We start from the raw sequence: 27,980 nt of genomic DNA, 5'->3' as shown, positions 1-27,980 counted from the left end.
TGTGGAGCGAGGGGAGGAGACAATGTAGCGAGCGGCCGGCTTCCTCTCCTGGCGGCGGGGGTGGGAGGGGAGGAGGAGGAGGAGGAGGAGGAGACTGTAGCGCGGAGCCTGGGCCAGGAGTCGCTCGAGCGGCGACGGGGTCTGGGGGCTGTCGGAGGCACTTGGGAGAGCCCTCCGCCTCAGCAGCCTGTCAGGGGCCACCGTCTGGAGTCTCTGCCTGGCGCATCCCAAGGTAGGCTCAAATATCAGTGCTTCGGTATTAAGGGACGCTGCGAGACCTCAGGTTTTTTGTTCTGTGCCTGGGGTGGCTGTGAAATAAGGAAAGTTTTAAATGGTAGCCCGCTGGCACCTTTAGAGGCCAACAAGAGTTCTCCAGGCTGTGAGCTTTCGAGAGTCAAAACACGACGCGGAGAAAGTGCTTTCCTCTGAACAGAAAGTCCTCTGAGTCCTTTTATTGCAGTCAGAAGGTGGGAGGGGTGTGGTGAAGAACGCTTGCAGAGGAGGCAAAGCCTCACTGCATATTGTGATCAGCTTGAGTATTTTATTTTATCTGTATTACTCGGAGTCTGCCTTTCTCGCTGGGACTCAAGGAGGATTAAGCAGGGGGAATGGATACAATCAACATGATGGGACACTCAGTAAACAGTGGAATAGGATTTGGGCTGAGGGCAGGGCAGGGAACTGTTCCTGTTGCAGCAGAGGATAGGACTTGCAATAATGAGTTTAAGGTACTGGTTATAGGACTTCTTTCTCTGTGCAAAGGTTTCCTGGGCCATGGAGAATTCTTTAGATACCTCTGGAAGGGAAGAAGGCGGTGACACTGTGTCACAGCGGGACAGAGTGGTGACGGAAGAAGAATGGATGAAGAAGTGGCAGTTGAGAAACATAGGATTTCATAATGAACAAGGACATCTGTACGTAATCCCATGCTCTGCCTATGTCATTTTATAATAAAACTGATGCTTGTAGGGAAGTTTGACTCTCGCACATGGTTTGCAAAATGTCTGTGTTTATAACCACAGTGGATACCCACTGTTATTATTATTTTATTTACACATTCCCCCTCGAGGAACTTAGGGCAGCATACATTATCCCCTTTGCCCCATTTTATCCTCACACAACCTTTTGAAGTAGCTTAGTCTGCGAGGGTTTATGACTGGCAGAGGCCAACACTCAGTCCCTGGTGTCTTCAGTTAAAAGGGTCGGGTCATAGGTAAAGTGAAAGACCTTTACCTGAGAGCCTGAACAGCTGCTACCAGTCAGAGTAGACAATACTGACCTTGACAGACCTGTGGTTTGACTCAGTGTGGCAGGCTCTCTGGCAGTAAGACTCACCTGGGTGAAGCAGGGTAGGACCAGGAGGTTGCAGCCAGGGTAGCTTCAGTAACAGGGCCCCTTTGGCAGTCTGTCACAGGTAGCCTCAGAAGGCATGGAGGTAGCAGGTGAGCTTGAACAAGGGTTCTCTGGGCCCAGGTGGTTTAAGGCAGGGCATAGCTATGGAGACTAGGAGCTGGCTAAGAAGCAGGGAACAGAGAAGAGGAGGGTGGAGCTCAGCACAATGCCCAGGTATGGAGCTGGGACTATAAAAAGGAAAGAAGGAGGAAAGGGGAGGAGGCTGGTTGGAGGAGGAAGGTACTGGAGCAGAGGTAGAAAGGGGCAAGAAGAAGCCAACACCAGAGAGAGGGAGAGATATTGTCTTAGGGAGACCCCTAGGAAACAAGACAGATCACAGTGTTGTGGTTCTTCTCCCTTGTAATGCATTGTAACCCTGAGGAAGGTGAAGCTAACCACACCTTCAACTGCTTGGTTTGGTCAACTTCCAATAAAACAACATGTGTGAGAAAGCAGTGACAGGGCTGGTGCTTTCATGACCCATGCCCCAGGTATGATGCTCCCATGCCCTCAGAGGGCATCATACTCAGTATGTCACCTTCATGAGTTCAGTGGACCAAGCCGCCCCCCCCCCCAGGTGAGCCTCATGGTTGAGTGAACCTGGTCTCCCATTTGTAGTCACTTGAGCCACTTCACTACATTGCTAAGGGTTAATGCCAATCAGATTCTATTTCTCAAAGGTTCACAGGTTTTATCTGCATCCTCTTGATCCCAGTATGGGACTATTCTTGAGTAAGAGGCAAAGACATCACAGTGGCTCTAACTGTTATGCAGAATGTGCTACAGAGCAGAGCACTAACAGTGCTTCCTAATTTTAAAGGCTTGTTGTTCCTGACAAATTCTGATAATATACTTCCCATTTTTTACAGACGTGTTTCTATTCCTCATACTTTCAGTGAAGTAACACTCTTGGGAATTAGAAACTAGTCTAACTGGGGTATTATTATGTTGTTCATAAGAACCATTATGGTGGATTACGTCAAGTGTCTGTCTACTTCAGAGTCCCAGGGTAGATCCAAGCCTCAAGCTTGTATCATATATTCAGTCAACTTCCCTGTGGGCTCTGTTTGGAGCACCCAAATGTGTAGCTTCTTTGGCTAAAGGCTGGGATGAAGCAGCTTTCTGCATTACCATGGTCAGTAGCAATTAAATGTAGGCTAATCTTTTTTCTTGCAGATTCACTCCCCACTTTGTTGCCGTGGCTTCATTTGGATGCTTGTTAGTAGTGTTTGATGCCAAAGTATAGACAGAACATAAGAGACGCCAATAATGTTGGATCAGACCAAAGGTCCATCCAGTCCAACACTCTGTGTCACACAGTGGCCAGAAATACCAGGTGCCATCAGGAGGTCCACCAGGGGGGCCAGGACATTAGAAGCCCTCCCACTGTTGACCCCCCCCCCAAGTACCAAGAAGACAGAGCATCACTTGCCCCAAAGCCCCTATCTATACCTTGTGGCTAATAGCCACTGATGGACCTCTGCTCCATATGCTTATCTAAAGACTACCAAAATGGGTTTACCTCTAATGGTAAAAGCCAACAGCCAGTGGGCTCTCTGGACAGTTCCAAAATCAAGTCATCTATTTCAGTCATATCATTTGAGATTTTCAGAACTACATACAGTAGTTGTCAGGTCTGGGCTGGTAGTGAATTGTTCTCCCCTGCACATCTGTGGAATGTGAAACACCAAAGCAGTCTTGATAGTTAAATAAGCAAGCACTTTTAAACTCAAAACCAGGGGTCCCCAACCTTTTTGAGCCGGTGGGCAACTTTGGGATTCTGACAAAGGGTGGTGGGTGCAACCACAAAATGGCTGCCATCGCTGGGGGAGCCACCCACAAAATGGCTGGCACCCAAGGTAGACCCAACTACAAACTGTCAGGGAGGGAATTTATATATAACTTCAGTAGTAACTCCTCAACATTTCAGGCAGAGCATCTGTTTAATAAGATGCCTTTTCGCCTGCATAGCCTATCAGAAGTACTACTGGGCAGAAGCCCCCCCTGGCCTCGCCCACTTTTTAAAAGCACTTGGTGGGCACCAGGAAAGGTGCCGATGGGTGCCAGGGAGCCCACAGGCACCGTGTTGGGGATCCCTGATCTAAACCATTATTGTATTTTACATGTTGAATTCAGTTATATTGTGTGTTTTTTAAAGAACCTTCCTTTTCATCTGCAGACTTCTAAAGAAATATCTGGATATTTTTCTCAATGGCAGAAGTGGACTGAAGATATTTTTTCCACTTTGTGGCAAAGCTGTTGAGATGAAATGGTAAAAAGCAGCACTCAAATAGAATTTGTTCTCCATATATTATTTTTTGTCACTTACTTTGTTTATAGTCTGCCTTTCTCGTGGAGACTGAAGGTGGATTGCAACTAAAAATTATGCAGGGCTGTGGTCAGAATAATTGCTGAGCCAATTAGACAAATCTGCCTTCCTCAGGTGGCAGAGTTTGATGTAGCATTAATGAGCACTGTGTCACAGCGGGACAGAGTGGTGACGGAAGAAGAATGGATGAAGAAGTGGCAGTTGAAACACCCACCCTGCAAGGAGGCTCTGGGCAATTTGCAACCTTTAAAACATTTAAAAATGCAATTAATGCATCATTTAAAACACCAACAGAACAGTAAATTAAACCTATCCAAGATGGCAATTACAGTCCCTCCTTTGTTGGCCACACCACTGTTCTGCACAGCAGGGCAGGGAAGAGTATATGGGGGCCATAGGAAGAAAAAGAGGGTGCCAGCCTCAACCTCCCATTGCTGCCCTCAACTAAAAGCCTGGCAGAACATCTCTGCCTTACAAGCCCTGCAGAATTGCATCAGATCCCGCAGGGCCCTAGTTGAGGACAGCCAGACCTTCCTAGGGCTGGGGATCACCAGCAGGTTGTTACTGAGGTTTGCCATTTAGACTTTTATGTCTCAGACACTAAAATATCTTCATCACCTCTTATTATCTATGTATGTAACACAGCTTTATCCCCCTTTTTCTCCAAGGTGCTCAGGCTGGGGTACAATGCTGTCCCTTCACATTTTATCCTCAAAATAACCACATGAGGTTGATGGGGCTAAGGAAGTGTGGCCCCAGGTTACTTGGCAAATTTAATGTTAGAGTCAGGATTTGAACTCCCAGCTCCTAATCTAATGTTCTGCACACACAATAGTGTAATGCCATAGAAGAGGTAGGCGAGAACCTGTAAACAATAAGTGCTGCAAGCTAGTCAAGATGTGAGAGGCATTTATTGGACCAGGTTCAGGGCAGACTTGGGTTCATGAACATGAAGCTGAGCAGGCAAGATTGGAAAACCAATGTTTGGGTCAAAAGCACATTTTGGGGGAAAGATAAGGGAAGGACATGGATTGTACCATAAGGTTCTATGCAAAAAGGGTTAAATCTGCATAATATTTATCAAGATGGGTTAAGTCCCACATTTATTCTTTTGAGTGCAGAGAAGTTGGGTTATCTGACTTTTGGCTTTATCCTTTCCTTTATTAACAATAAGCTACATTGACCTCAAGTCTTAAGCCGACTTTTGGCTTTATAACTATCTGTGAGTTAGAGGAGGATTTAATGTGTTGCATGAAATCTGGGGTTGCAGTCAGAAATAGCCTCCTAAGTGCTGAGTTGCCCTGCTCTGTAACTTGTAGTAAAATTTGTTCTGTATTCTAACGTTGTTACATTGTGCATTTCTGTAACCCATCCAACAGCACTGTCTAGAATGAGGTCAGATGACAGGGTTTACTATCCATTACAGATAGTGAGGAGAGAGAATTTACAAGTAACCCCAGGTTTTGTAATCTATAGTTCCACTCTCAGGGCAAAGGCAAGTCCTTTAATAGCCACTTTGGGGGCCTCACCCTGTGTAATTACGAATTGCAGGTTCTCCTCAGTTCATATACAAGCAGTGCCTGATTCAGACTGCAACAGTGGCACACATGGTGAAGAGGATTTAGCCTTCCTCCCTTTGCCATTTTCCTAACACAATATGGTCCTGAGGTACACCTGGGTTTCCCCAAAGGGCCAAATAGTGCCCCCAAGAATTATTTGAGGTAAGAAAATGACATGGGGGGTAGCTGAAACCTGTTCTCTACATGTGCCACAGTTGTGATGTGAATTGAGTACCACCTATATGAAGAAGACTCTAAGAAGTCTCAAAGCAGTTTATAATTGACTTCCCTCCCTCTCTTCGCAGTCAGAAATAGCATCCTAGTGCTCAGCTGCCCTGCTCTGTAATGTGTAGTAAAATTTATTCTGTAGCCTGATGTTGTTACATTTGGCATTTCTGTAACCCAGCCAACAGCAGCCAATGAGGGTTTCTCTCCATAGTAGGTACCTTGTGTGGTAGGTGGGCCTGAGAGAATTCTGAGAGAACTGTGAGAACTGTGACTGGCCCAAGGTCACCCAGCAGGCCTCATGGGCTAGACTCTGTCAGTATTACAGTCTTCTCAGCCAGGGCTGAATTCAGACTCACTCTCCTCAGCATTCAGCTCTGAAGTCTTTCTCTGTGCAACTGATGCTAACCAATCAGATCTCTTGGAGCAGCCTGTCACTCAAGGCTCTCTGGCTTTGTGAGGAATTAACCCTTCATCTGTTTACACAGCACTTCTGTCCTTCTAAAAGTGGTCCAACACACCTCTCTTACATGTTTGCCTGTAAATTATTACTTCTTCTTCATCCTAGAGGATGAGGCATGGCTTTACATTTCATCAGCCAGTTGGACTTTGACTCTTTGTTTGATTTTTAACCACAGTTACAAAATATAAGAAAGCATGCTTACTTTTATCATTCCTCATAGGTTAGCTGACATGGGGCACCATATAGTTGGTGTAGAAATCAGCGAAACTGCTCTGAAGGAATTTTTCACAGACCAAAATCTATCCTATTCTGAAGAAACAGTTCCAGGGATCCCTGGAGCTAAATTAATGAAGGTTGGTATTGAGTCCCCTCCCCACCACCAAGCTTTCTTTGTTAAAAGCTTGTTTATTAGCACAGATTGCCAAGGACCTGATGCAGATATAATACTGACTTTATGCAAACCATGTTTTGCCATTCTGGAACCTTTCTCCATTTCCCTCCTGTTTGGATGGATTTCTTCTTCTTTTCTCAGTGTTAAGCATGGTTTTGCATGTTCTGACACAAACCATGGTTAATGTACATATGATTCCCCCCATAATGCAGAAGGTAAAACCGGCTGAGATTCCCTCCATTTCCCAGACTCCACCCCCTTCCCAGACTCCACCCACCCTAGACTCCTCCCTCAAATCTCCAGGAATTTTCCACCCTGGAGCTGGCCACCACTAAAAAAGGTCAGCTTATGAACCAGATATAATTGAAAGGAGGCACTCTTAGCAACTGTACCTGTCAACCTGTTTATCTGTCAACAAGCTCTTAACTCTGTCTACTTAAGAAAATGTAACCCCCATTTAAGGCTGGTAGATCAACACCAGCCAAATTACTTTAGAGAGTGTCAAGAAGAATACATTTGCAAAGTCTTATTTGCAGGAAACAAGAGTTATCCCTGTCCTGGGTAAAGCTGTTACTTCTGGTTCCTGCCTTGTTTTTCTGCCATCACTTCCCCCAGTGTAGTGCTTGTGTTGGAGTAACTGGAATCAAATGATAAGTTTGTGGTAGAGAGAACATTTGAATTTGGACTGGTGAATGTTTATGTTTGGCTAGGCAGTTGTGGTTTCTTTGCAGGTTTTTTTGTTTGCTTGTGTTGAATTATTTAATCTTTGTATTTTATGGTTTTATACTACTGTGAGCCACTTTCAGGTTAGGATAAAAACTGCAGAATAAACAAATAAAAATGAATGCCATTTCTAATTTATTTATTTGAATGTTTATGTCCCACATTTCCTTTGTGACTCAACATGGTTTACAATTCCAAATGTAAAAGCATACAAAGTAAATAAACCCCCCAAGTAATTATTTAAAGCCCTATCACATAAAATGGCCTTGCAGTGCCTCCTAAAAACATCTAAAGATGGCACCCCTCTCACCTCCTCAGTGGGAACCTGTTCCATAAAGTGGGAGATACTATAGAAAGAGGAAAAGGAGAAGAGAAGGCTTTTGTACCCTGCTTTTCTCTACCCTAAGGAGTCTCAAAGCAGCTTACAATCCACTCCCCTCAACTGGTACCTTGTGAGGTAAGTGGGGCTGAGAGAGTTCTGAGAGAACGGTGACTGGCCCAAGGACACCCAGCAAGCTTCAGGTGGAGGAAGGGGAGAATCAAACCCAGTTCTCCATATTAAAGTCCACCACTTTTAACCACTTAGTGGGCTTCCTGAAGCTGGGGAACCACTAGTAATTCAATCATAATTATTTAAATGTTTTTCTTGCATGTTGCTTCACCATGGTTTTACCTTAACAACATAACTGAGAAAAAATTCCCTTGGAATTTTCCTTGGAAACCATGGATAGATTATATAGCTCATGGATCTGTTATGCTGCTTATACAAATACTGGAAACAACCATCCTTTTAATTTTATTTGCATAGTGTTTTCTAAAAGGAAATCCTATTTGTGTAGGAAATTCATTTCAAGAAGCTCTTAGCTGAAGTGTTCAAGGTTAGAGACTTTGTTTAAATTCCCTTATTTATTGCAACTCTTACTTCTGTCCAGCAGAGCTGTTAATGCTTCAAAGATCTTCAGATTAAAAAGCACTTGATCCTAGTTGTACCTTCTGCCTTGATTCATTTTTTGTAATATTAATTGGAAACATATTCTCTATTTTTCATTGTAGAACACATCTGAGAATATTTCTTTGTACTGCTGCAGTATTTATGATTTTACCAGGTAGGAACAAAATGGTGCTTTTGAATCTGTCCACGGTCACTGGTGTGTTTGATGTTCTTTAGTTGTTTTTGGTATGAACTCACAGAAGCCTGAGGAATAAAAAAAAAAGTACAGCCGACGTTGATCACTGCATGTTTCACCTTCTGAACATACTTTATAATTCCCAGAAGTAGGGTGCGGCTAGTCATGATTCACTAAAAATGCTTCCTGTTTATAAAGTTAAAAGATCTCATGTGAACATTGAAATGTGTTGTCGTATTTGCAGCTTATGTGCATGCAGTGTTATTGGGGCTTGATGTTAGGACTTGGTTAGGAATGCCTAACGCAACCCTTAATAGTTAAAATCAATGGGGAAATGGGATGAGACCTGTACCTCTAGGCTGAGACATAAATTTTGTTCTACCTGAGCTGGTCTGTGATCACTTTTGTTTCCAAACAGAGTTTATCATGATAAGGTAGGCTAAGAGGTCATTTCCTTGTTTCTGCCAATGCCATTTTAAAGAAGAATTTGGCCACTTGAAAATGCCACGAGGGCTCAGTCCTGAGCAGGCCTGTGGGGTGTCCCCTTCCTTGCACCTTTTCAAGCACCCAAACTTTTCGGTGCTTGAAAAGGTGCAGATGAGACAGATCCTCTGCTTTCACCACACCCTGATCAGGCTCTTGTGGCATTTTTAAATGGCCAAATTCTTCTTTAAAACCCCATAGGTGGCCACGGATTGGACCCATGGCTGCCATAACTTCCAGTTTGGCCCTAAGCCCATTGATTCCAGTCGACTTAGAAAGGTATAACTCTACTTAGATTGCACTGTACATTGTTTTACATATTCCAAAGTTAAGGTAAAGGTAAAGGTTCCTTTGCTCGAAAGCCAGTCGAATCCGACTCTAGGGTTGCGGTGCTCATCTCTGTTTCAAAGCCGAAGAGCCAGCGCTGTCCGAAGACATTTCCATGGTCATGTGTCCGGCATGACTAAACACCAAGGTGCACGGAATGCTGTTACCTTCCCACTGAAGTGGTACCTATTTATCTACTTGCAATTTCTTGCTTTCGAACTGCTAGGTTGGCAGGAGCTGGAACTAGAGACGGGAGCTCACTCCGTCATGCAGCACACTCGGGTCTCGAACTGCTGAACTACCGACCTTACGCAGCCTGCAGTTCAGCGTCTTAACCACTTGAGCCACACGGAAGTAAAGTTTTGTTTGGGGGGAGGGTAATGAAATCAGGCTGCAATCTAGTGCACACTTATTTGGAAGTGAGTCCTGATGCACACAGAGTAACTTCCTTCTGGGTAAACTTGCACAGAATTGGGCTGTAAGAAAGTTCAAAATTAACTAACAAATTTTATTACCCATATCATCCTTTCCACCCACAAGTAGGCAATGTGGTGCCTTTGGGTTTGCTAGACTTTCTCTAGCTGTGCACAGCCACCATTGAACTGCTAGGTCTGTATACTTTTAGCACACAAGAAAAATCACCCCATGCTGCATATTTTACATAAAGAAGTAATGTGTAGGTCTTTTCAGTTCTGCATAAATATTGCTGTTGCATAATTGGGGTGGTTTTTGTTCATGCAGTATGGAATCACAGGGGGTTACTTTAAAATCCTATGCTTCTTTTGTGGAACATCTGCTTTCCTGCCCCTCAGCTAATAAAAACAAGATACCTACCTTTATAATACACAACTTTTTATCTCCTTGTAGCTCTGTTGCTGGCAAATTTGATGCCATTTGGGACAGGGGGTCTCTAGTAGCAATTAACCCTCGTGACAGAGAACGGTCAGTAATTTATATTGCATTTTATTCTGCAGTAACTGTTATTTACTCTGTTATTTATTAGAGCTTCTGGTCATTTCATTCTCTTTTTCAGCATTTTTTGTATTTTGTTAATATGTGCATATGTGTGTACACGCGCGTGAGTGTGTGTGCACCTGGAAGTCATGGCAACCTCTGGTGACTGACCCCTCCTGGGGGCCTGGAGGATATTCAGAGAGGCGGCTGATTAAAGCCTGCCCCCGCCTCCTACTGCCTCTAGTATTCCAAGGAGGTCTCCCATTCAAGTACTTGCCAGAGTTGACCTTGCTCAGCTTCCAAGATCTGATGAGATCAGGCTTGCCTGGGCTATCCAGGTCAGGGTTGGCCATTTCATTCTTGATTTAATTGCTCAATAATTTGCTCTAGTCACTCAGCTTCTCAAGTCTACTTTTAATGAGGCTGTCAGTTCCCGCCTGAGGCAGGGAATCCCCCACCCCGGCTCCCATTTCCCACCACTGGTCTGACAGTCAGCAGGAGAAAAAAAACCACATTAAAAGTTTGCCATCAGCTGACAACATTACATGAGTTCTGGGGGAACCCAGAACTACAGTCTGCTCTAGGAATTGCTGGAAACTCTGGTAAAAAAAACCCCATGTCTCTGCCCTGCCCCCTGTAGCGTGCTGCGCAGCTGGCGTCACCAGGTCTACCTTCAATCAAAGAGCCAGTTGCACCCTGCTGAGATTCCCGCCCCCCCCCTGCCCCAATTTAAGCCCGTTGGCAGCCAGTGGCCGGCAACTATAACTTTTAATCATTGAATGTGTTGATCTCCCAGAATAGATGAAATACTTCTGGAAACCTCCGGTTGGGCATTGCAGTGAAGTAACTGAGCTCATGACTTAAAACATTAGCATTACATGGGCTTGAGGGAGGGCCTCGGAAGCCTACATTACATGATCCCTTAAGCATCATGGGGCTCAGAGCCTGAATTGCAAAATCCAAACAGTATTCTCTCTCCTCCTGCCCTGTTAACTGGACAACACTGCATTGCACAGCAGTTAACAGGTAAATAGGCTGGGCCGGCAAGGAAGTAAGCCATAGAGGAAAACTGAAACTGTGCTGTTGTTGCAGAACGTTGAGGGAGGGAGAGGGTGTTATTAAGGACCTGGACCTGTGAGCTTGGAGCAACTGCCCCTTTTTGCCCATTGCGTAAAGCAGCCCTGAGTGAAGCACAGTCCTCCATGAAGCTCACCTGCAAAAGCCTCAGTGAAGTGAATGGTAACTAACTACTCAAGGAGCACTACTGTTCATTTCAGAGAGACTAGCTCAGCAGGATTTCCTGGAGGGTGGTCTCATGGATTAGGTATGTCTGTCTCCCATTCTTTCAGTCCTTCAGTGTACATAAAATCTACAACCTAAGATGACCCCTTCACCTTGCCTCTTGATAGAATCTCCACTAAACCCATTACATTTTTATAGAGCTTTTAAAATGCAAAGTCCAGTACAGCAAAGATCTTGTTTGGCTTAGTTGTGCATATTCAGTGCTTGGTTTATATATACACAAATATGATTGGTGCCTGAGTTGATCTTTTCTTCTTCTTAGCTATGCCAATTTGATGATATCACTAATGAACAAGGGGTGTCGCTATCTTCTAGTTACCGTTTCATATGATCCAAGCAAGCATACAGGTAACACACAGTAGTCCAATCTACAGCTTAAATCATTAGAATTTAACAATAGCTTCAAACAACCCAATTCCCCATCTTTTTTGTGACTAATTGGTTTGTAATTGGGGATTAACATGAAATTGGGTCATGAGATGAGTTTAATATGGGATTATGGGTTCAGGAAGCCTTCCAAATCAGGTTTGCCAAATGTATCCCAACAGACTGTTGGTGTCCCATGTCTCATTAAAGTACTATATCTTGGCCCTTAAATGAGCCCAGAAGATAGTTTATAAAAGTTCCTATTTAAAATTCAATTAAAAATAATATCAAAACAGGTCAGGTCACTAGTTAGCTACAATACCAAATAATCCCACTATTCATGCAACTGAATGACAGCTTGGTTTCTTCTGTGCAGTTGGAAAAACCAGTTGTGTGAATTAACTTTTTGGCTCAGTTCAAGTGTTAAAGTGAGACCTGGATTTAGGGATCAGGGCCAGGCCATGGCATGGTGTGAGGTCTCCCCGTTGTATCCTTACTCTTCTTTAACCAGTTTCAATTAACTTTGAAAGCCCAGCTATATCAGAATGAGTTTAGGCTGCATATCCAGGTTTATTATTTCTCATCATTAAATGTGCCAGTTTCTTTTCTAGGTCCTCCATTCTATGTTCCTGAATCAGAAGTGAAAAAGTTATTTGGTGAGTCAATTCAAGTAAAAAATTTAATTTCTACCAAAATGAATATGACAGACCCAAACAGATCATTTCACCTGCTAATAATGGATAGTAATAGTTTGTGCCAAGATTTGCTTCCTATCTAGAGGTCATGGTCTGAAAATAGACACCAGAAGGGCATCAGTGCACTAAAAAAAACACTGCTTTCCCTAAATGGGATAGCTGCTGATTGTTTCATGCTAGGAAGAAACCTGAACCTACACTCCTGGTCTAACAGATAAAATTCCCCTTGTAGCCCAAGGTTATTTTCAGTGCTGAGCATCCAGTAATTTAACTTAGATTCCTGGATCAGTTCTTATTATCTCATAATGTTTCAAAATCCCTACCTTCAGAGAAGTCAAGTATCCTTCACCTCATCTCTGCTCTGGGTACTTGAGTATGTTGAAGCTATTTCAAGAACCTTTTGATGCCTGTATCATCTGCATAGTGCCATTCACATCACCACAGTCCATCTTATCAGCATAGTCAGAAGCAACATCTTAATGTACAGCAAAATGCTAGTAACCTTGTGTGTGCCAGTATCAGTTGTGTGTTGTTTGCCTGCCTGTTTCCATGTTTTTTAATGCAACTACATACACAGTGAGTAAAATGATCATGTATGCAAATACAGCAGTGCTTGTAAGCAAGACCTCTGTGTTTATTTACATTCCTTGGCCATTTTGTTATCTGCATACACAGAAAATAAAATAACACAAGAACAGGCATTTCCAAACATAGCAGAGAGAAGGATTTGAAGAATGGATCTGAGACCCGGATTTAGGTTTCTTCTGCACAGGGACACAAAAATGTGCCTTCACTGCAGTAGCTATGAGTGGCATCAAAGTGGGTGGGGATGGTAGCCACTGTCCCCATTCCCCCCTGCAGTAACCACTGGGTGACCTGATACTACACAGTTTGCATGACTAGTGTGCTAGAGCCACCAACCCATTTTCTCCAGGGGAACTGATCTCTGCTATCTAGAGAGCAGTTGTACTTCTGAGTGATCTCCAGTCCTCAACTGGAGATTGGCAACGATGGTTCCCCAGGAGGACCAGTGCAGTCTTTCTCCACAGTGGGGACCAAAGCAGCGTACATCATTCTCCTCTCCTCCTGTGAAGGTAGGTTAGGCTGAAAATCTGTGACTGGTCTGAAATCACCCACTTAGCTTCCACAGCAAAATCCTGGGTCTGGCAGACCCTGCTCTGAAATGCTAACTGCTACACCATACTGGCTGTCCTAGTTGAGAACCAGTTTGGAGTAGTGGTTAAGAGTGTGGAGTCTAATCTGGGAAAACCAGGTTTGATTCCCCATTCCTCCACATACAGCTGCTGGCGTGACCTTGAGTCAGTCATAAGTTCTTTCAGAACTGTTCTCTCAAGGGCAGTTCTCAAGCCCCACTAACCTCACAGGGTGTTTGTTGTGAGGAGGGGGAGGGAAAGTATTGTAAGCCACTCTGAGATTCCTTTGGGTGTACTGAAGGGCGGGGTGTGAATCCAATCTCTTCTTCTTCTAAATATTTAAATATTAAAAAATAGAGGGGCTGCTGGATGTGAACAGGAGCAAGCAGCCAGGCCTAGTTGTCATGCGAGTCAGGTATCATCAAGTCACCCAGAGGATGCTGCCAGGCTTCGAGTAGCCAAACTCCAGGTGGAGCCTGAAGATCACCTGGTATCACAACTGAAATCCAGACAACATCTCTCTCCCTCTGGAGAAAATAACTGCTTTGGAGGGTGAACTCTATGACATTCTATTCAGCTGAGGCCTCTCCCCTCTGCAAACTCTGCGTTCCGTAGACTCCACCACAAAATCTCCAGGAATTTCCCAACCTGGAGCCCGCAACCCTAGTCAGGATGGGCCCCGATGAGTTTTCTCTCAAAGGCCAAAATAGGCCAGGAAAGGGCCTCCTCCCACCACCTTTTACTGACAGAGCCAAGCTTGTTTGCGTAGCAACAGTCACTGAAACGAAAGTGAGCTTAGCAGTAGGAGGCGGTGAAATGTCTTAGTCAGATAGCCGTTTTATCAGTTTATGCTGTCAGGGAATAGTGGTCAGGCTGGCAGTGGGCGGGCAAGAGGAGCAGACCCAGCGTGCGAGTACTCTTGAGTGGCAGTTGATTGGCCAATGGCTGATGGAGCACACAGCACAGCCAATGGGAGAGCCATTTGTGTGTGATGGCTAAATTCTACTTATGCAGTAAAAGGCCAAAAATGCTGAAATAAAAAGGGTTTTGCCTAGCAGACTAAATCCTTGAAAAATTGGGAGCAATCTTTACTCACCTCTATGTAGAACTGTAATGTGATGTTCTCACTTTCATTTCAGGCCAATGCTGTGATATTAGGCTGCTTGAAAAAATAGATGGCTTCACAGAGCGTCATAGAGCTTGGGGTTTAGATTATTTCTGGGAGGTAATGTACATGCTCCTGTTAAAATAACAAGACAACACCCAAGAGAACAACAATCCTAAATGGGTCTACTCAGAATCCTATTCATCTACTCAATGGGCTTATGCCTAGGAAAGTGTTCTTAGAATAACCACACTCAGGGGATGACTACTTGATTTCACAACACAGTGTTTTGCACATTCAAAATGAAATTTTCTAGATACTTGATTTGATTCATGATAATTGTGTCTAAATCCTGTGAATTTCTATAAAAATTATTTTATTTTTGTCTTTTGTCTCCTGAATTATTTTATAAACATGGCTGAAGAGTGAATTTGGGTACTGGGAAGGACAGGGGTGAGGGGTGGGGTTTCTGTACTATGGCAGCTGCTCCTGTTTTCAGAGAACTACAGTGGGTCATGAAGCCAGAGAGAAGATTCATATGGCCATAAAGTACATGGAAACCACTTGAAAACCCCTGTACATTCTAGATTCCGGTGTTTTAGGGATGTACATCAACCCATTACTCTTGTGCAGCTTTTACAAGAATCATTGGCAGAAGACGAACTTTCCCACAGCATACAAGATTGTCATGTAGAAGTGTGGAGTAGCTCTGATCTGGAGTTTAACTGGGCAGTCCTAAGCCGAGTTACACCATTTCAAGTCCACTGAAGTCAATGGGTTTAAAAGGCTGTTACTCTTTTTAGAATTGCAGTGTAATTCAGAAACCCATAAGCAGTGGATCAAGCTGTGAGGTTTGACATATAGAGCCACTCCCCTTTGTGGCATTTCGATCGATTGTCTCTTGTGTCAGAACAGTTAGTGGTATTCATTACCTGTGCTGCTGTCTTAATGAAAGCCTCCCTTTTGCTGAGGCAGCTGTTCCTCTGCTGTCAATCCACATCCTTGTTGCAAAAGCACTGGCTGCACTTTTGATGAAAGGCCTCCAGTTGAGGAAACAGCTGCTGTGACAAGGAAACAGCAAGGAGAAGCAGCTGGTAGTATCTGCAGCAAAAAGAACATTTCCTCTTTTCCCCCCGTCTTGGAAAGTAAAGTTTAACACTTTAGCAAAAAAAAAAGCAGGATAAGATTATGAAGGAACAATTTCCTAATTGTCAGACTCAAAGACCTGTCTTCATCTGTTTCTTGAAAATACCAACTGGGTTTGAGATGAGCAGCTGCCTGGAGTGAAAAAACCCATATAAGATTTTTCCGAGAAGAAACCTAAGTGGGCAGGGTGTTAGGAATGAGACTGATATTTTGCTTTATGGATTTATATTTGCTGCCAAACACTACATGGACTGTGCACACACACCCATAGGCTCAAGTCACAGAGAAGGTGACTGCTCTAAGCCTTGCATGTTAATGAGGTTTCAAATACACAGCTACTAGCCTGAGGGAGAAAGCACACATCGCCATTATTGTCAGATAAAGCAGTTCGGCTAACAAGGGCTTTAAAAAATAGCTTGGTTTCTGGCTAGTCATAAATTGTGGGATTAGACTCTGTCAAGCAATCTGTTTCTGTAAGAAAACAGAGCCTTTTAAACTGAAGCAGAGAAGCTTTTAGAGTCCTGTTTGTGGAATGAGGTAAGAATCATAAACAAGTTTCATAAAGACATGGAATAAAATACGTAGGATTTGTAGGGCTGTGTTTTGAACCTGCCTTTAACAAAAGAGGAAGAAGGCAGGCAGTGTTTACTGATCCCCTCCCCTTATAAGATCTGCATTAACTGTGATTGTTTTTTCCTGACAGGATGCCTGTGCATTTAAAAGTCATGTGGTATGCAGACGTGACTAGGTACAGCTTTTCCCTGTTAATAAGGCACACACCCCATGCTGAGAAGATTGCACCTGTTGCATTTCTACTTGCATCCAGCTGTTACAGAAGTTTCTGTCATGAAAGAGTGAGGGCAGGCCGTTCTTCTGGAGTGGCAGTTTGTCCCACCAGGATTCCTGTAGTGTGGCTGTTACAAAGCTGATGGAAACACTTTGGGTTGCAGAAAATCAAAATGGTTCTCCCTGCTTATGTCAGTCACCATTCTGCCAATGAATAGCAATCCTGGATCAACCCGTAAGAAACAGTCCTGTGAAGGAAATGTCTAGGCTGCAGTAAGGGTGGCCTCCTTTCCTTCAATTTGCAGTTGTTCTCTGCCTTCACAAAAAGAGGCATGCTGCTTTTAGCAGGCTCTTCTGAACAGCTAGCTAGCTCCCTTATTTAATTCAACTTTGTTATGAATATTATAAACTATGTCTCCTTGTTTGAGTCCAGTGGTTTCCCTGCCCATCACTAGGCCACCTTATGAAGGGTCCTTAGCTGCTTCTTTTATGAGCTATTTGGGAAACCAGGCTTTTTGCCCGGCAACTTTCAAGGTGGCCTCATTCAAGCTTGTTGGTTTGAAACTTAGTCATTTCTGGAGACAATACCAACAGGCCTCCTTTCCAGGTGAGAGGTAGGTAGCGTAACTGATGTAAATCAAAGATTATTGGAAGGCATTCAAAAATCAAATGTCCTTGTTTGTTATGCCCATTTTCTCCCAAGTCAAGCATCTCATATTGCACAGATGACTTATTTGCAATTTAAAACAAGCATTATTTCGAGTAGTTTTCTGCCTGTGGAGTGGAAGCATCCAACATAGTGCATGCTCACAGTTGACTGGCTTGCTGGGCTTACAGTATTCCCAGGGGTCAGTATGGGAAAATCTTACACTATTAAGAATCAGCTACATTTTGCATTTATGTGCACCCGCACAGTGAATGGCATTCACCAGTCAGATCAGCCAACAATATTCACTGCATTGATAAATGCTTAGAAATTACTGGATTGAACTACAGTTCCCAGGAAGGCAGTGCAAGAATATACAAAGCATTTGTGATCAAATTTAGGACACAGTTTCCTTCTCAGAGCTTCTATGATCAGATTATCCTGAGCAATGTCTGAAAGAATAATATATTATTTACTAAAGGAAAATATGCTAGACAGGAATTTGGCAACCAAGTAGGTTGTGTTTGGGTCACTGTCTAGCATCAGATAGGAAATACAATCCTCTTGAAGTTTATTAAACAAAGAGCATGTTAAAAGCTGTAAGATCCAACAGTTCCTAAAAAATGGTAAAAAAACAACATTCTAATATTTTGTGATACAGAGTGTCAATTTTACCCTGACTGCAAGGGCAGAGACAATTTGAATATGGGATATGACAAAAATCTGTCATGTAATACTTTGGAGTAGATGGTATTAAGGCAAGCTAAAGTGAATGCCCTAACCAGGGTTAGGTGTCTCATATAATGACAGAGTTTGAGGAGGCAAAGTACTAAAGAATTGACTTGAGCAGACTCTGCGAGTGCGAATCACCATACTGTTGTAATCCAGCTCTGTTAAATGATGCTGGACAAGTAAAAGGGTCTTTGCCCTACCTAGCAAGACGACATCTTCAGTTATAAGCCCTAGCTGCCTTAACCTAGCATCTACTGTCTTCTTCCATCAAGAATGGTAAGCATCTTGTTTAAGAAAAAACAGCAAATCTTCAGCTTCAAAAGCAAAAATAATCCTTAGCCTTAGTTTGAAAGCATTGAGCCATTCTCTGGTTCCTAATTACTATTGGCCGAATTCAGCTCTGAGGGATACATCTGAGCTGCTGTGAGGGACTCCCATTATCCTACGTGTAAACTTACATAAGGGATGGTCAAAAGATTCTGAGTTCACCAAAATCCAGATAGGAACACCATATAATATCTGGCGTATTATTTTAGAGTTGCACTGGGGATATATCCCACCCCCGGTAAGGAAGGAGCAAGATATTGCTCCAGAAGCAAGCTTAGTCTTATTCAAAACAAACTTACTCTAGTAAGACCAGGAAAGGTTTGAAGAAAAAACAGTCCCCAGGTAGCAGGTATGCCTGGCTTGTTCAATGGCTCAGTTTGCTATAATCCATTTGGAATGTTTTTTAAAAAAACAAGATTTTAGATTTGTTACAGTTTATTTGCAACTCCTCATTTATGCAATAGTTTGAGAAACATCTAGTAGACTAGGGAATGCCTGAACCATCAAGAAGTCATTTTATTTTAAATCCATTTCACTAAAAGTAGGCCTGTGAAAGAGACAAGTGAAATATTCCGTTGATATGTCAAAGCTTAACTGGCAAGAAATGATATAGAAACTGGCTGAAATGACTGCAGTTGGCTAAAGTCCATGGCTGTTGCAAATAAACCACTCTGAGCTATCCAAACAGGATGAAACTGCAGACAAGACAGTGAAACAGGTGAGGGGTTGAGAATGACATAATGAGAACAGCTCCGTAACCAGGAATTTTTTCAAGGGGAACACCAGGGCGCTTGGAGTGCCAATTAAATTGAAGTTAATTAAATTAAACAGGTGCAGTGGAGGGGAGAGAGCTCCTTACCCCGGTGGCTCCCACTCCAATTGCCTGCGTCTGGCCAGAGAGGTGGGTTAGCAAATCCCAGCCTGGATGAGAGTGAATCAAGGTTCCCTGAGAGAAAGGCAGGACTGTCAAGGAGGCCAGGTGGGCTGGAGGCACGGCAGCAGGTGATGGGATGGTGGAGGTGGCCAGAGCAGACTCTGCCTGGCTGTGGCTCTGTCTGCTCTTCTCTTGCCTCGCACTGCCTGGCAGCCAGTGGCAGGGGAGATGCGTGACTGAGGCAGGACAGACTCAACTAAGCAAGCTGGACCCAGAAGAGCTCGAAAGTGAAATCTGCAAACAGGTGGCATGGGGGGGGATTTGGAGGGATGGCAGGTGAAAGGGAGACAGAAATTAGACAGCCAGACCCAAAGGGAACAGCTAGGAAAGGGCGAACTGCAAAATAGACTGCAGGGAGAAATGTCCCGATCCTAGCCTACTCACTTGGAAGTTTTACTGCCATCAGTGGTGAGGGTATGCAAATTTGATAGGGGCACTGCTGATTTTGCAGGGGGCGCAGCCCTCAGTGCCCCATCTCTGACTACAGGCCTGAATGAGCATGATAGTTTTGCATGCGCGCACATACACACACCCCTTACAATTTCAACAAGCTCCCTGGGAAGATGGATAGAGAAAATTATAGCTTAATTTGCCTGACCTCATAAGTCAGATAGGCTCTTTAGGAAGCAAGAATGGGTTAATAATTAGTGAGACTCACAAATGTCAACTTACCTGAGCTGCAGGAACTAGGCCAAGTAGAGAAAGGAATGAAGTTTGGGGCAGTAGAGAAGACTCCCAGTCAGGCCAAAGGAAAAGGGATAGATCTTCTAGAGAGAGAAGAAGATGATTCCCTACCTAGTCAAACAGGGAGAGTTATCTCTGAGGAGTACAGAGATCCCTGGTCTGGTGTGATTACCAACTGCCTGTAGAGACCTTAAAAGTCAGTGAAAAACTCAAGAAGAGTACTGGTGTTCCACAGAGGTTTGGGTACCAGCTATCTGGGTACCAAGACAGTCAAAGATTACTCAAATAAAGTGAACAAGAGTGTTTGGGAAAACACCGGAACAAAAGCCTCTCAATATAAAGATCTAAGTAACTGTGAATGATTTAAGAACCTCTCCTTAGCCTGATATATAAGATCAAAAGTCTGTGTTTGTACTAGTTTTACCTCAGTATTTTCAACCACTGGTTTCATCTGACCTTTCCCTTTGATGTTAAGCAAACGCTTTCATTATTTTTGCATTTTAAAGGTATCTCATGCCATTTTCAAGGGTTTAAGTTAAAGGGCAATCTTATCCCTTCCCTTGGGGTCCTGGGCTGAACAAATAGTCAAAATATATCTCACTGAGAGGGTGAGACAGACAAAGTTTCTTCAGGGGTATTGTGTAGTGGGTTAACCGCATGGAAGGCCCGCTGCGGCTCGCATGATACCCTGCACACCTTGCTAGTACACAACAAAGACTAACGGCCGGCTGGCGATCTAGTTCTGCGTCGATTTTAAGCTTGACCGACAACGGAACCATCCTGGCGCGCATTTGGATGGGGCCACCTTTGGGTCTAGGAGCAGGGACACCGGGGGGCCCATATAGCGGCCCAGGGAGTCATCGAAAACAGTGGGAAACTCCTGGCATATCCCTTTGAAATCCTGGTTTGTACACAGCTGGACTCCCTTGACCGAAATTCCCAGGGGCTCAAACCAGGCGCAACCCAGGAAGCTGACCAAGTCGCCCTCTACCACTATCAAGACCAGACATCCCTTGAATTGCCCATACTGCACTCTGAAAGACCCAACCCCTTTAATCAGCACCCGGTTCCGCTGAAAGTCCATGAGCATCACCTGAGCTGAGTGCAAGCGGGATCCCCCCTTTCGGCACAAGTGCTTAAGTGTGGCCTCAGAAATTATCGAGGTGGTGGAGCCAGAGTCTATTTCCATATGGCATGGAGACCCCTTTATTGTAACCGTGGCTAAAATTTTAGGGGTAGGCAATTTGCCGGGAAGTTGCAGTACCTTTGCAGCTGTCTGTGTGAGGTGGTAGAGGTCCCCGGCCTCTGCGTCGTCCTCGCAGTGCGCGTCCACTCTGTGACGCGGTGGCGGCGCCTTCTTTGTCTTCGAGCAGCACACGCGAGCAATGTGGCCAGTCCGCCCGCAGTTTTGGCAGATCGCGTCGCGGAACCGGCATGACTTTCTCTCATGCTTCTCTCCACAGCTCGCGCAGTCGGTAGCTGCGGCGCGGAGTTTTTCTTGCCCTTGAGAGCGCTGCTTGGGCCCTGTGTATTCTCGGTGGACCTCTTGCTCCTCAGGGTTGTCTGGCTCGACCTGCAGGGCCACGGTTGTGGCGGGGTGCGACCGCTCCCAGGCAATGGCGGTGGATAAGGCAGAGGCAAGGGTGATGGTCTCTACTGCAATGATCCACCGCTTGAGCGTCTCCTCCCTTAGTCCCACAACGAAACGGTCCTGGAGGGCATCTGTGGCTAGATGACGGAGCTCCGCGAGGAAATCCGTGACTGTCTCCCGGGTGAGCTGACTACGGTTGTAGAACGCCAGCTGACAGGTAATCTCCGATGGCTTCGGAGCATAGTGGTCTTGCACCGCCTTGACTATCTGGTCAAAGGAGCAGGCGTCGAGGTCCGTCGGGGACAGCAAGCATTCGGCTAGGGACACGATGGCGGTTCCGCAGGAGGCAAGGAGGAAGTCTCTCTTTTGTGCGTCGTCCGTCACCTTGTAGAAGGCGAGCGCGGACTTTACGCCTCGTACCCATGCACTCCAATCTTGTGGGTGAGCTATGTCGAAGGGCGGCAGCAAGCATGGTGTGGGCACCGTTGCCATCGTTCCCGTCGGGGCTGGCGGTGCAGAATCGGCTTCTCCTGTGGTCTCGCTCATCGGTCAGCTGCGGAGCTGCGTGCTTTCAGTCGCCACTCAGCAGCACGACTGGCCTAGCGGAATCCCATCCTCATCGCCACTATTGTGTAGTGGGTTAACCGCATGGAAGGCCCGCTGCAGTTCGCATGATACCCTGCACGCCTTGCTAGTACACAACAAAGACAAAGACTAACGGCCGGCTGGCCAACTATGTACATACCTGGGGACACACCCCCAGGTCCCATTGGTGGGTTTAAATCTCCCGCCACGGTCCCATTGGTCCCCTAGTGGAGGGACCAGGAGCCTAGGCCCCATTGTTCTTCCAGAGTCAAGCTCTGAGGTATTCACTGGCCCCTGGTGGCGGTCAGCGGACACAACAAGGGAAGAAGAAAACATGTTGACCAGGTTCATGAGGTCCTTCTAGGGAAGATGTGGTAGACTTTAAAAAGAGCAAAATGCCGAAGGATTGCAATCTTCTGGTACTTTACCTCTAGTCCCATAAAAGGAAAGTCTTCAGTAGTCCTGATACTCTCCTGGAGAGCTTTAAAATGATTGTTAGTCCCAGCATTTGTTTTTATAAAGTCATAAAGCTTGCTCTGTTTAGAAGATGGCAGGGGGTGGTCCTCAAAAGGAAAACCTCTTTTCCTAGTCATAATAAGTTAACAAATAAAAGGACTAATATGCAAGCTGATGAATTCAATAAGTCAGTAACTCAGGATAGATAGGTTAGTAGCTATAACTCATAAACAAGCAGTGCTACCAGACAGTGGAACAGAGATAGAGGAAGCAAACCAGGAACAAACCATGCCAAAAACCAAAACAGGGGTAAACTAAACCTTGTCCTTTTCTTAGTAAATCCCCCCCCCAAAAAAAGAGGGAGGTAGGATGATGTAAAATAGAATAAAAATGGGGGAAATATGGGGATTAGAAGAGGTAAGCCAGCATCTTTGTGCGACTTCCTCCCAGTGTTCCCTCTAAGCTGAGTTAGTGTGAGCTAGCTCACAGTTTTTTAGCCTCCGGCTCACACATTTTTGTCTTAGCTCAGGAAGGATGGCTCCAGAGCAAACTAATTTATGCAGGAGCCAAATCCCTCGCTCACAACTTTCATGCCAGTAGCTCACAAAGTAGATTTTTTGCTCACAATACTGTTGATTTTGGAGAGCAAGGCCTTTAGTGAGGTTGCAGATGTTGCTGGTGTGAAGAAAATCAAATCTCTGCCCATGTCCTTTATTTGCCTTAGTGGACTTTAGTCTTGCATTGATCCTTGATAAGTAAAAGGGCCCCAGTCAGTAGCATTTGTATAATCATCTTCCTGGACTGAATTGCCATGGATACAATCATATGGGAACATGACAGTCGGCAGATGCATATTTATGTCCATTTTAACTCAAATTAAAAAGAAGACACAGAAGGAAAAACTGGAGATCAGTGGTCTGCCAGAGCTCTCTCGTATTATACTGAGCTCTCTTGTATTATACTGAGTTTCCTAAAGAGGGCAGCAAACTACAAGCAAAACGTGCACATGGAATCCAGTCTTAGACTTCACTGACCTCTGATGTAAGGGGGTCTTGTGATCATCCAATGTGACCAGATGACAGAGCACGCCGGCAGCGGAGTGAAGCAGATATCCTCTTAGAGTTGTAGAAATGTCTGTCAAGGCGACTGAGAAAGCACAGATAATGACAGAGCTAGTTGATCAGACGGAGACCAGTCTGCTTGAATGCAAAGTGTGCTTTGAAAGGTACAGCTCGCAGAAAAAACATCGCCCAAGGAACTTACCATGTGGACACGTCATGTGCCTGGGATGTGTCTGTTCTCTGGCCCATCCCCGGAATTTTAAGTTCGAGTGCCCTTTCTGTCGGAGAGCCTGCAAGTCTTCCGAGACCAGCGACTGTTTGCCGCTATTGCACTTGATGGAAATCTTGAGCCCTTCTACTATTAATGCTCCAGTTCCAGGAAGGACCATTGGGACAGGTGAGGATATGGCTGTACCAGCATCTCATGTCTTAACATTCAGTCTTTCCTTTGGAGGATGGGGAACGCTCATCAATCCAACCGGGATTGCCGTATGCCCGAAGTCTGGCTGCATAGCTGTAGCTCATGATGGCAAGAAGAGGATTAAGCTCTTTTCTTCCAACGGGAACTGCGTACAACAGTTTGGAGAGAGAGGAGAGGCAGGAAATGACATAATGTACCCCACTGATGTCACAGTCACCTTGGACGGCCACATCGTAGTCACAGACAGTGGAGATCGCTCCGTCAAAGTGTTTGATTTTAATGGCAGAGGCAAGCTAGTGATCTCAGAGTCCTTTTCATTACCTTGGGGCCTTGACACTACACCTCAGAACGATATTGTCATGACCGATTCGGAGGCAGGGATTCTGTACCGCTTGACGGCTGACTTTAAAAAGGGAGAGTTAAGGGCAGTGAAAAAGGTGTATTCTGATCTGTGTAACCCAAGAAAAGTGGCAGTTTCTCAGACTTCTGGGGCTATTACAGTAATAGAGCATTTGATGGCAAAAGGTCCAAGCTTCGGCTGCACAAGAGTGAAAGTCTTCAGTGCGGATATGAAGCTCATTAGTCAGGTGGATAGTTTTGGCCTGAATCTTGTCTTTCCTTCCAAACCCTATGCCAGTGCTGTGGCCTTCAACAAGGAAGGGCACGTAATAGTAACCGATGCCTATAACCAAGCAGTATTTGGCCTTGGCAAACCTGAAGAGTTCCCTGTATGTAAGCCCGTCATTACCCAGGGTCTATCCTACCCCCTGGCATTAGTTTACACTACAAATAATTCTCTGGTTGTCTTGGATGGTGGGGATCATTCTTTAAAAGTATATAGCACCTACTCAAGTATTGGGGGAGGGTGCTTTCTGGCAAACTGAGGCAAGCTGTTCCAGTCTACAACCCAGCACAAGGCAATATATGGAAAGTTCTTCATAACCCCCCAGCTCCTCTAGCAAGGAATAGAAACCTCATCCATGTCAACCAACACTGAAATTCATCCTGCTGATATGAAACAGACATAGGTCAGCTATCCTCTTAAAACTGATTGCAGTACATAGTAAGAATTTTAAAATTCTGAGAGCCAGTTTGGTGTAGTGGTTAAGAGCATGGACTTTAATCTGAGAGAACCAGGTTTGATTCCCCACTCCTCCATGTGCAACTGCTGGAGTGACCTTGGGTCACTTACAAGTTGTCTCAGCACTGTTCTCTCAAGAGCAGTTCTCAAAAGAACCCTCTCAGCCCCACCTACCTCACAGGGTGTCTGTTGTGAGGAGGGGAAGGGAAAGGAGATTGTAAGCTGCTCTGAGACTCCTTCGGGTAGTGTGGGGTGGGGTATAAATCCAAACTCTTCTTTTTCCTCCTCTTCTAAAACTGAGACCTGCCCGAGAAGGTCAGGAAAGCCCCCACTTTCCTGCTTTTCTGCAAATTATGAAAAACTGAACCATTCAGGAGGATTTTTCTGTGCAGGTAACAGGGTTGCACTGTACAAAATAGTATTACAAACCTGCTTGGATAAATGATTAGGGACTGTGGGTCTGTACTGCTGCTATTGTAAGTTTATTACAATCTAAGATCAGCATATATATATAAGCAATTATGTAAACATATATATTTGTTACATATGTTAATTAGTAATGTAAGCATACCTTACCACGTATCTGAACATGTTGATTAGAAGTGTAAACATACGTTAACAAAATAAAATCCATTAAAATTGTTAAAACGAAGCAGTAATCTTCTGTCTAATTAGACATGCCAACACAAAATCTCATTACCTTGACAATAATTTTATTACAACAATCAGCAAGGAGAAAAGAAGTATAAAGTAAGTAGGATCCTATTTGTGTGATTTCTGTACAGCTCAGTGTGTCATGTGAATAATTATGCTATGCTTCAGTCCGTTCTGGTGGTTCCAGACCTAAATCCTAACGCATCAGTTACTGAATGTTCCATTTTTGTGATTGTCTCACTGTGTGTAATCGGCCCTGACTCCCTGTGAGAAAGTTGAACTATAAATAACGTAAATAAAAATAAAATTTCAGTGTTGGGTTTGAGAGAGGCTCAAGTTGATCTGCAGTGTACATGGTTCAAGTGAAAGCACTCTTTCTGCCTAACCATACGTAATACTGCACCAACCAGAAAATGAACTACAACCTCTGCATCCATACAGCGCTATAATTTATAAAACTGAACTCATTAGCCGATAATTGGAAATGTAACACAGGGAAGCAGCATTAATCTATTGTGCTACTACAGCCAGTGTCTTCACTAGACATGTTGCAGTGTGAACACACAAATCAGTTGAGCTGAATAAATCAGGACAAAGAAGGGGGCATCTGGGTGGGCAAATGGTGGCAAACATGGGGGCCTCTTACTTCAGTGCCATTGTAACTTTTTCAAATATGCTTCGATGCCTCCTAAACTGGTCCCGCATGCCTAGTATCTAGAATTATGCCTTTTCAATGGTGTTGTACTGAATGTATCTATCAGAGGACAGACCTACTTCATTTGCCTTCTGCTGGATGTCTCTGCAGTGCACGTGGTTCCACACATCACTATAACAACACCTGTGACAGATTGCTTGTGTGTTTAAATTAATATTATTGCGTCCACTGTAGATTTAAGATACCATGATTGAGACTTCTGGTCTATGGCAGCGTGCTGAGCAGTCGCACCTCCCTGACCTCACGAGGGTGAAGCTGCGCACCGGCAGAAAGGGGGGGCGAGGCATCGCACCCACCCCCAGAGGCCTGGCAAAAGGCTCCTGGCCAAGGGACTCTTGAGAGGTCACCTCTTTGCCAGCGCGATGCTGGGAAATCGAGGAGCTTCTCCATCCCCATGGTCCCTGTGCCGAGTGTCCATATGGAATTAGTGGCGCTGACTGGGACAAGCATTGGAGATCAAGCGGCTAAAACCGAAGGCAAACCAAAGTCGGATGACCAAATATGAACGTGAGTCGGAATAGAGCGGTTTTGCTAAGCTAAAAGAAAGCTCCCTCACCCCAAGGACCAGAGAGTAAAGTGAGCGGGGGAGGTATCCCTCCCATGCGCATAAACTTATAAGCGAGAGCGGGGGGGGGAGCGGAAGAAAAAGCAGTAAAAACTGTTGGAAAGACTTACCAAGGCGCGTACGAGCGTGTGAGCGCATATTCAGAGCCTCTCCCCGGTCCCAGGGATGCCCCCCTGCCAGTCCCCTGGAGAGCAGCGGGAAGGGTCTCTCTTCCTCCCTCCAAGGCGCCTGCAAATGCTGGCCAAAGGCGGCGTCTCCCCACCAAGCTCTGCCTTCCACCTTTTTTTAGCAACCGTTGATGACCATTCTGCGCCAACAGAAAACAGTCCATTCTGCGCCAACAGAAAATCAGTTTGCAGGAAGGGAAATGTCGTGGCTTTGAGAAGCAGGCAAATGAAACTAACGCTCTCTCCCCCAATTTCCCTCCTCCGAGAGCTCTTCGTCTCCTGCTCCTCTAAGAGGAGGACGGCTGTGCTTCTAAGCGCACTGAAAGACCCAGTGGCGCGCGGCAGTCACCCACCCGGTCAGGGGCGTAGACTTTCCAATTTTCCGGGGGGGGCTGGGGCTGGGCACAAGACAGTCTTCGTCGCACCCTCCGGGGCGCAGCCCGCTCGCCATGGCCCAGCTGGGGAAGCGCCACAGCGGCAGCCGGGCGAGCCAGGCAGGGTGCTGCAGCAACAGCAGGCGGAGAGGAGAGGCGAGGGGGGAGGCGGAGGAGCAGGAGGCGGCGCTGCGGAGGAAGCCGCGTGGGATGGAGGGATGGAGGGGCGGGCGGGCGGAGGGGGACAGAGCTGCCGGCTGCAAAGCGCCTGGATGCGGGGAGAGGGGGAAGGAGGAAGTGGAAGCGAGCCTCCCCCCCCCGCTTGCGCGCAAGGTGCCGGCTGCGCGCCCGCGCAAAGAAAAGGGTGGACCTGGACTCTGGATTTACAACTTTCGGGGGTAGGGAAGACGCGGGGGGGCACCCGGCTGGAGATGGCCGGCGGCTGCGCTCCGCGGGCGGG

The 27,980-nt window shown here is 45.4% G+C and overlaps 2 protein-coding genes and 1 long non-coding RNA gene across 3 annotated transcripts; 2 read left to right on the top strand and 1 right to left on the bottom strand.

Moving 5' to 3' along the window:
• The first annotated feature begins 118 nt into the window (after positions 1 to 118).
• Positions 119 to 14,868, top strand: TPMT (thiopurine S-methyltransferase). Its single transcript, XM_015407787.1, has 9 exons — positions 119 to 232; positions 763 to 914; positions 3,572 to 3,664; positions 6,189 to 6,321; positions 8,136 to 8,188; positions 9,887 to 9,961; positions 11,538 to 11,623; positions 12,253 to 12,297; positions 14,630 to 14,868. The coding sequence occupies exons 2-9, from the start codon at positions 775 to 777 to the stop codon at positions 14,740 to 14,742; spliced, it is 738 nt and encodes a 245-aa protein (XP_015263273.1). The 5' UTR covers positions 119 to 232; positions 763 to 774; the 3' UTR covers positions 14,743 to 14,868.
• On the bottom strand, positions 8,166 to 15,638 carry LOC107107480. Its single transcript, XR_001482392.1, has 3 exons — positions 15,528 to 15,638; positions 14,587 to 14,730; positions 8,166 to 8,277 (listed from the first exon to the last, which is right to left on the bottom strand). It is a non-coding gene; the product is annotated as an uncharacterized LOC107107480 (long non-coding RNA).
• Positions 15,639 to 23,582: 7,944 nt separating this feature from the next.
• NHLRC1 (NHL repeat containing E3 ubiquitin protein ligase 1) lies at positions 23,583 to 25,107 on the top strand. The gene has a single exon (XM_015407788.1). It carries the CDS (start codon positions 23,613 to 23,615, stop codon positions 24,846 to 24,848), a length of 1,236 nt encoding a protein of 411 aa, XP_015263274.1. The 5' UTR covers positions 23,583 to 23,612; the 3' UTR covers positions 24,849 to 25,107.
• The last annotated feature ends 2,873 nt before the right edge of the window (positions 25,108 to 27,980 follow it).

Source organism: Gekko japonicus, unplaced genomic scaffold (assembly GCF_001447785.1).
Source record: "Gekko japonicus isolate JY-2015 unplaced genomic scaffold, Gekko_japonicus_V1.1 scaffold2796, whole genome shotgun sequence".
Taxonomy (NCBI): domain Eukaryota; kingdom Metazoa; phylum Chordata; class Lepidosauria; order Squamata; family Gekkonidae; genus Gekko; species Gekko japonicus.
This window is presented reverse-complemented; position numbering and strand designations above follow the sequence as displayed.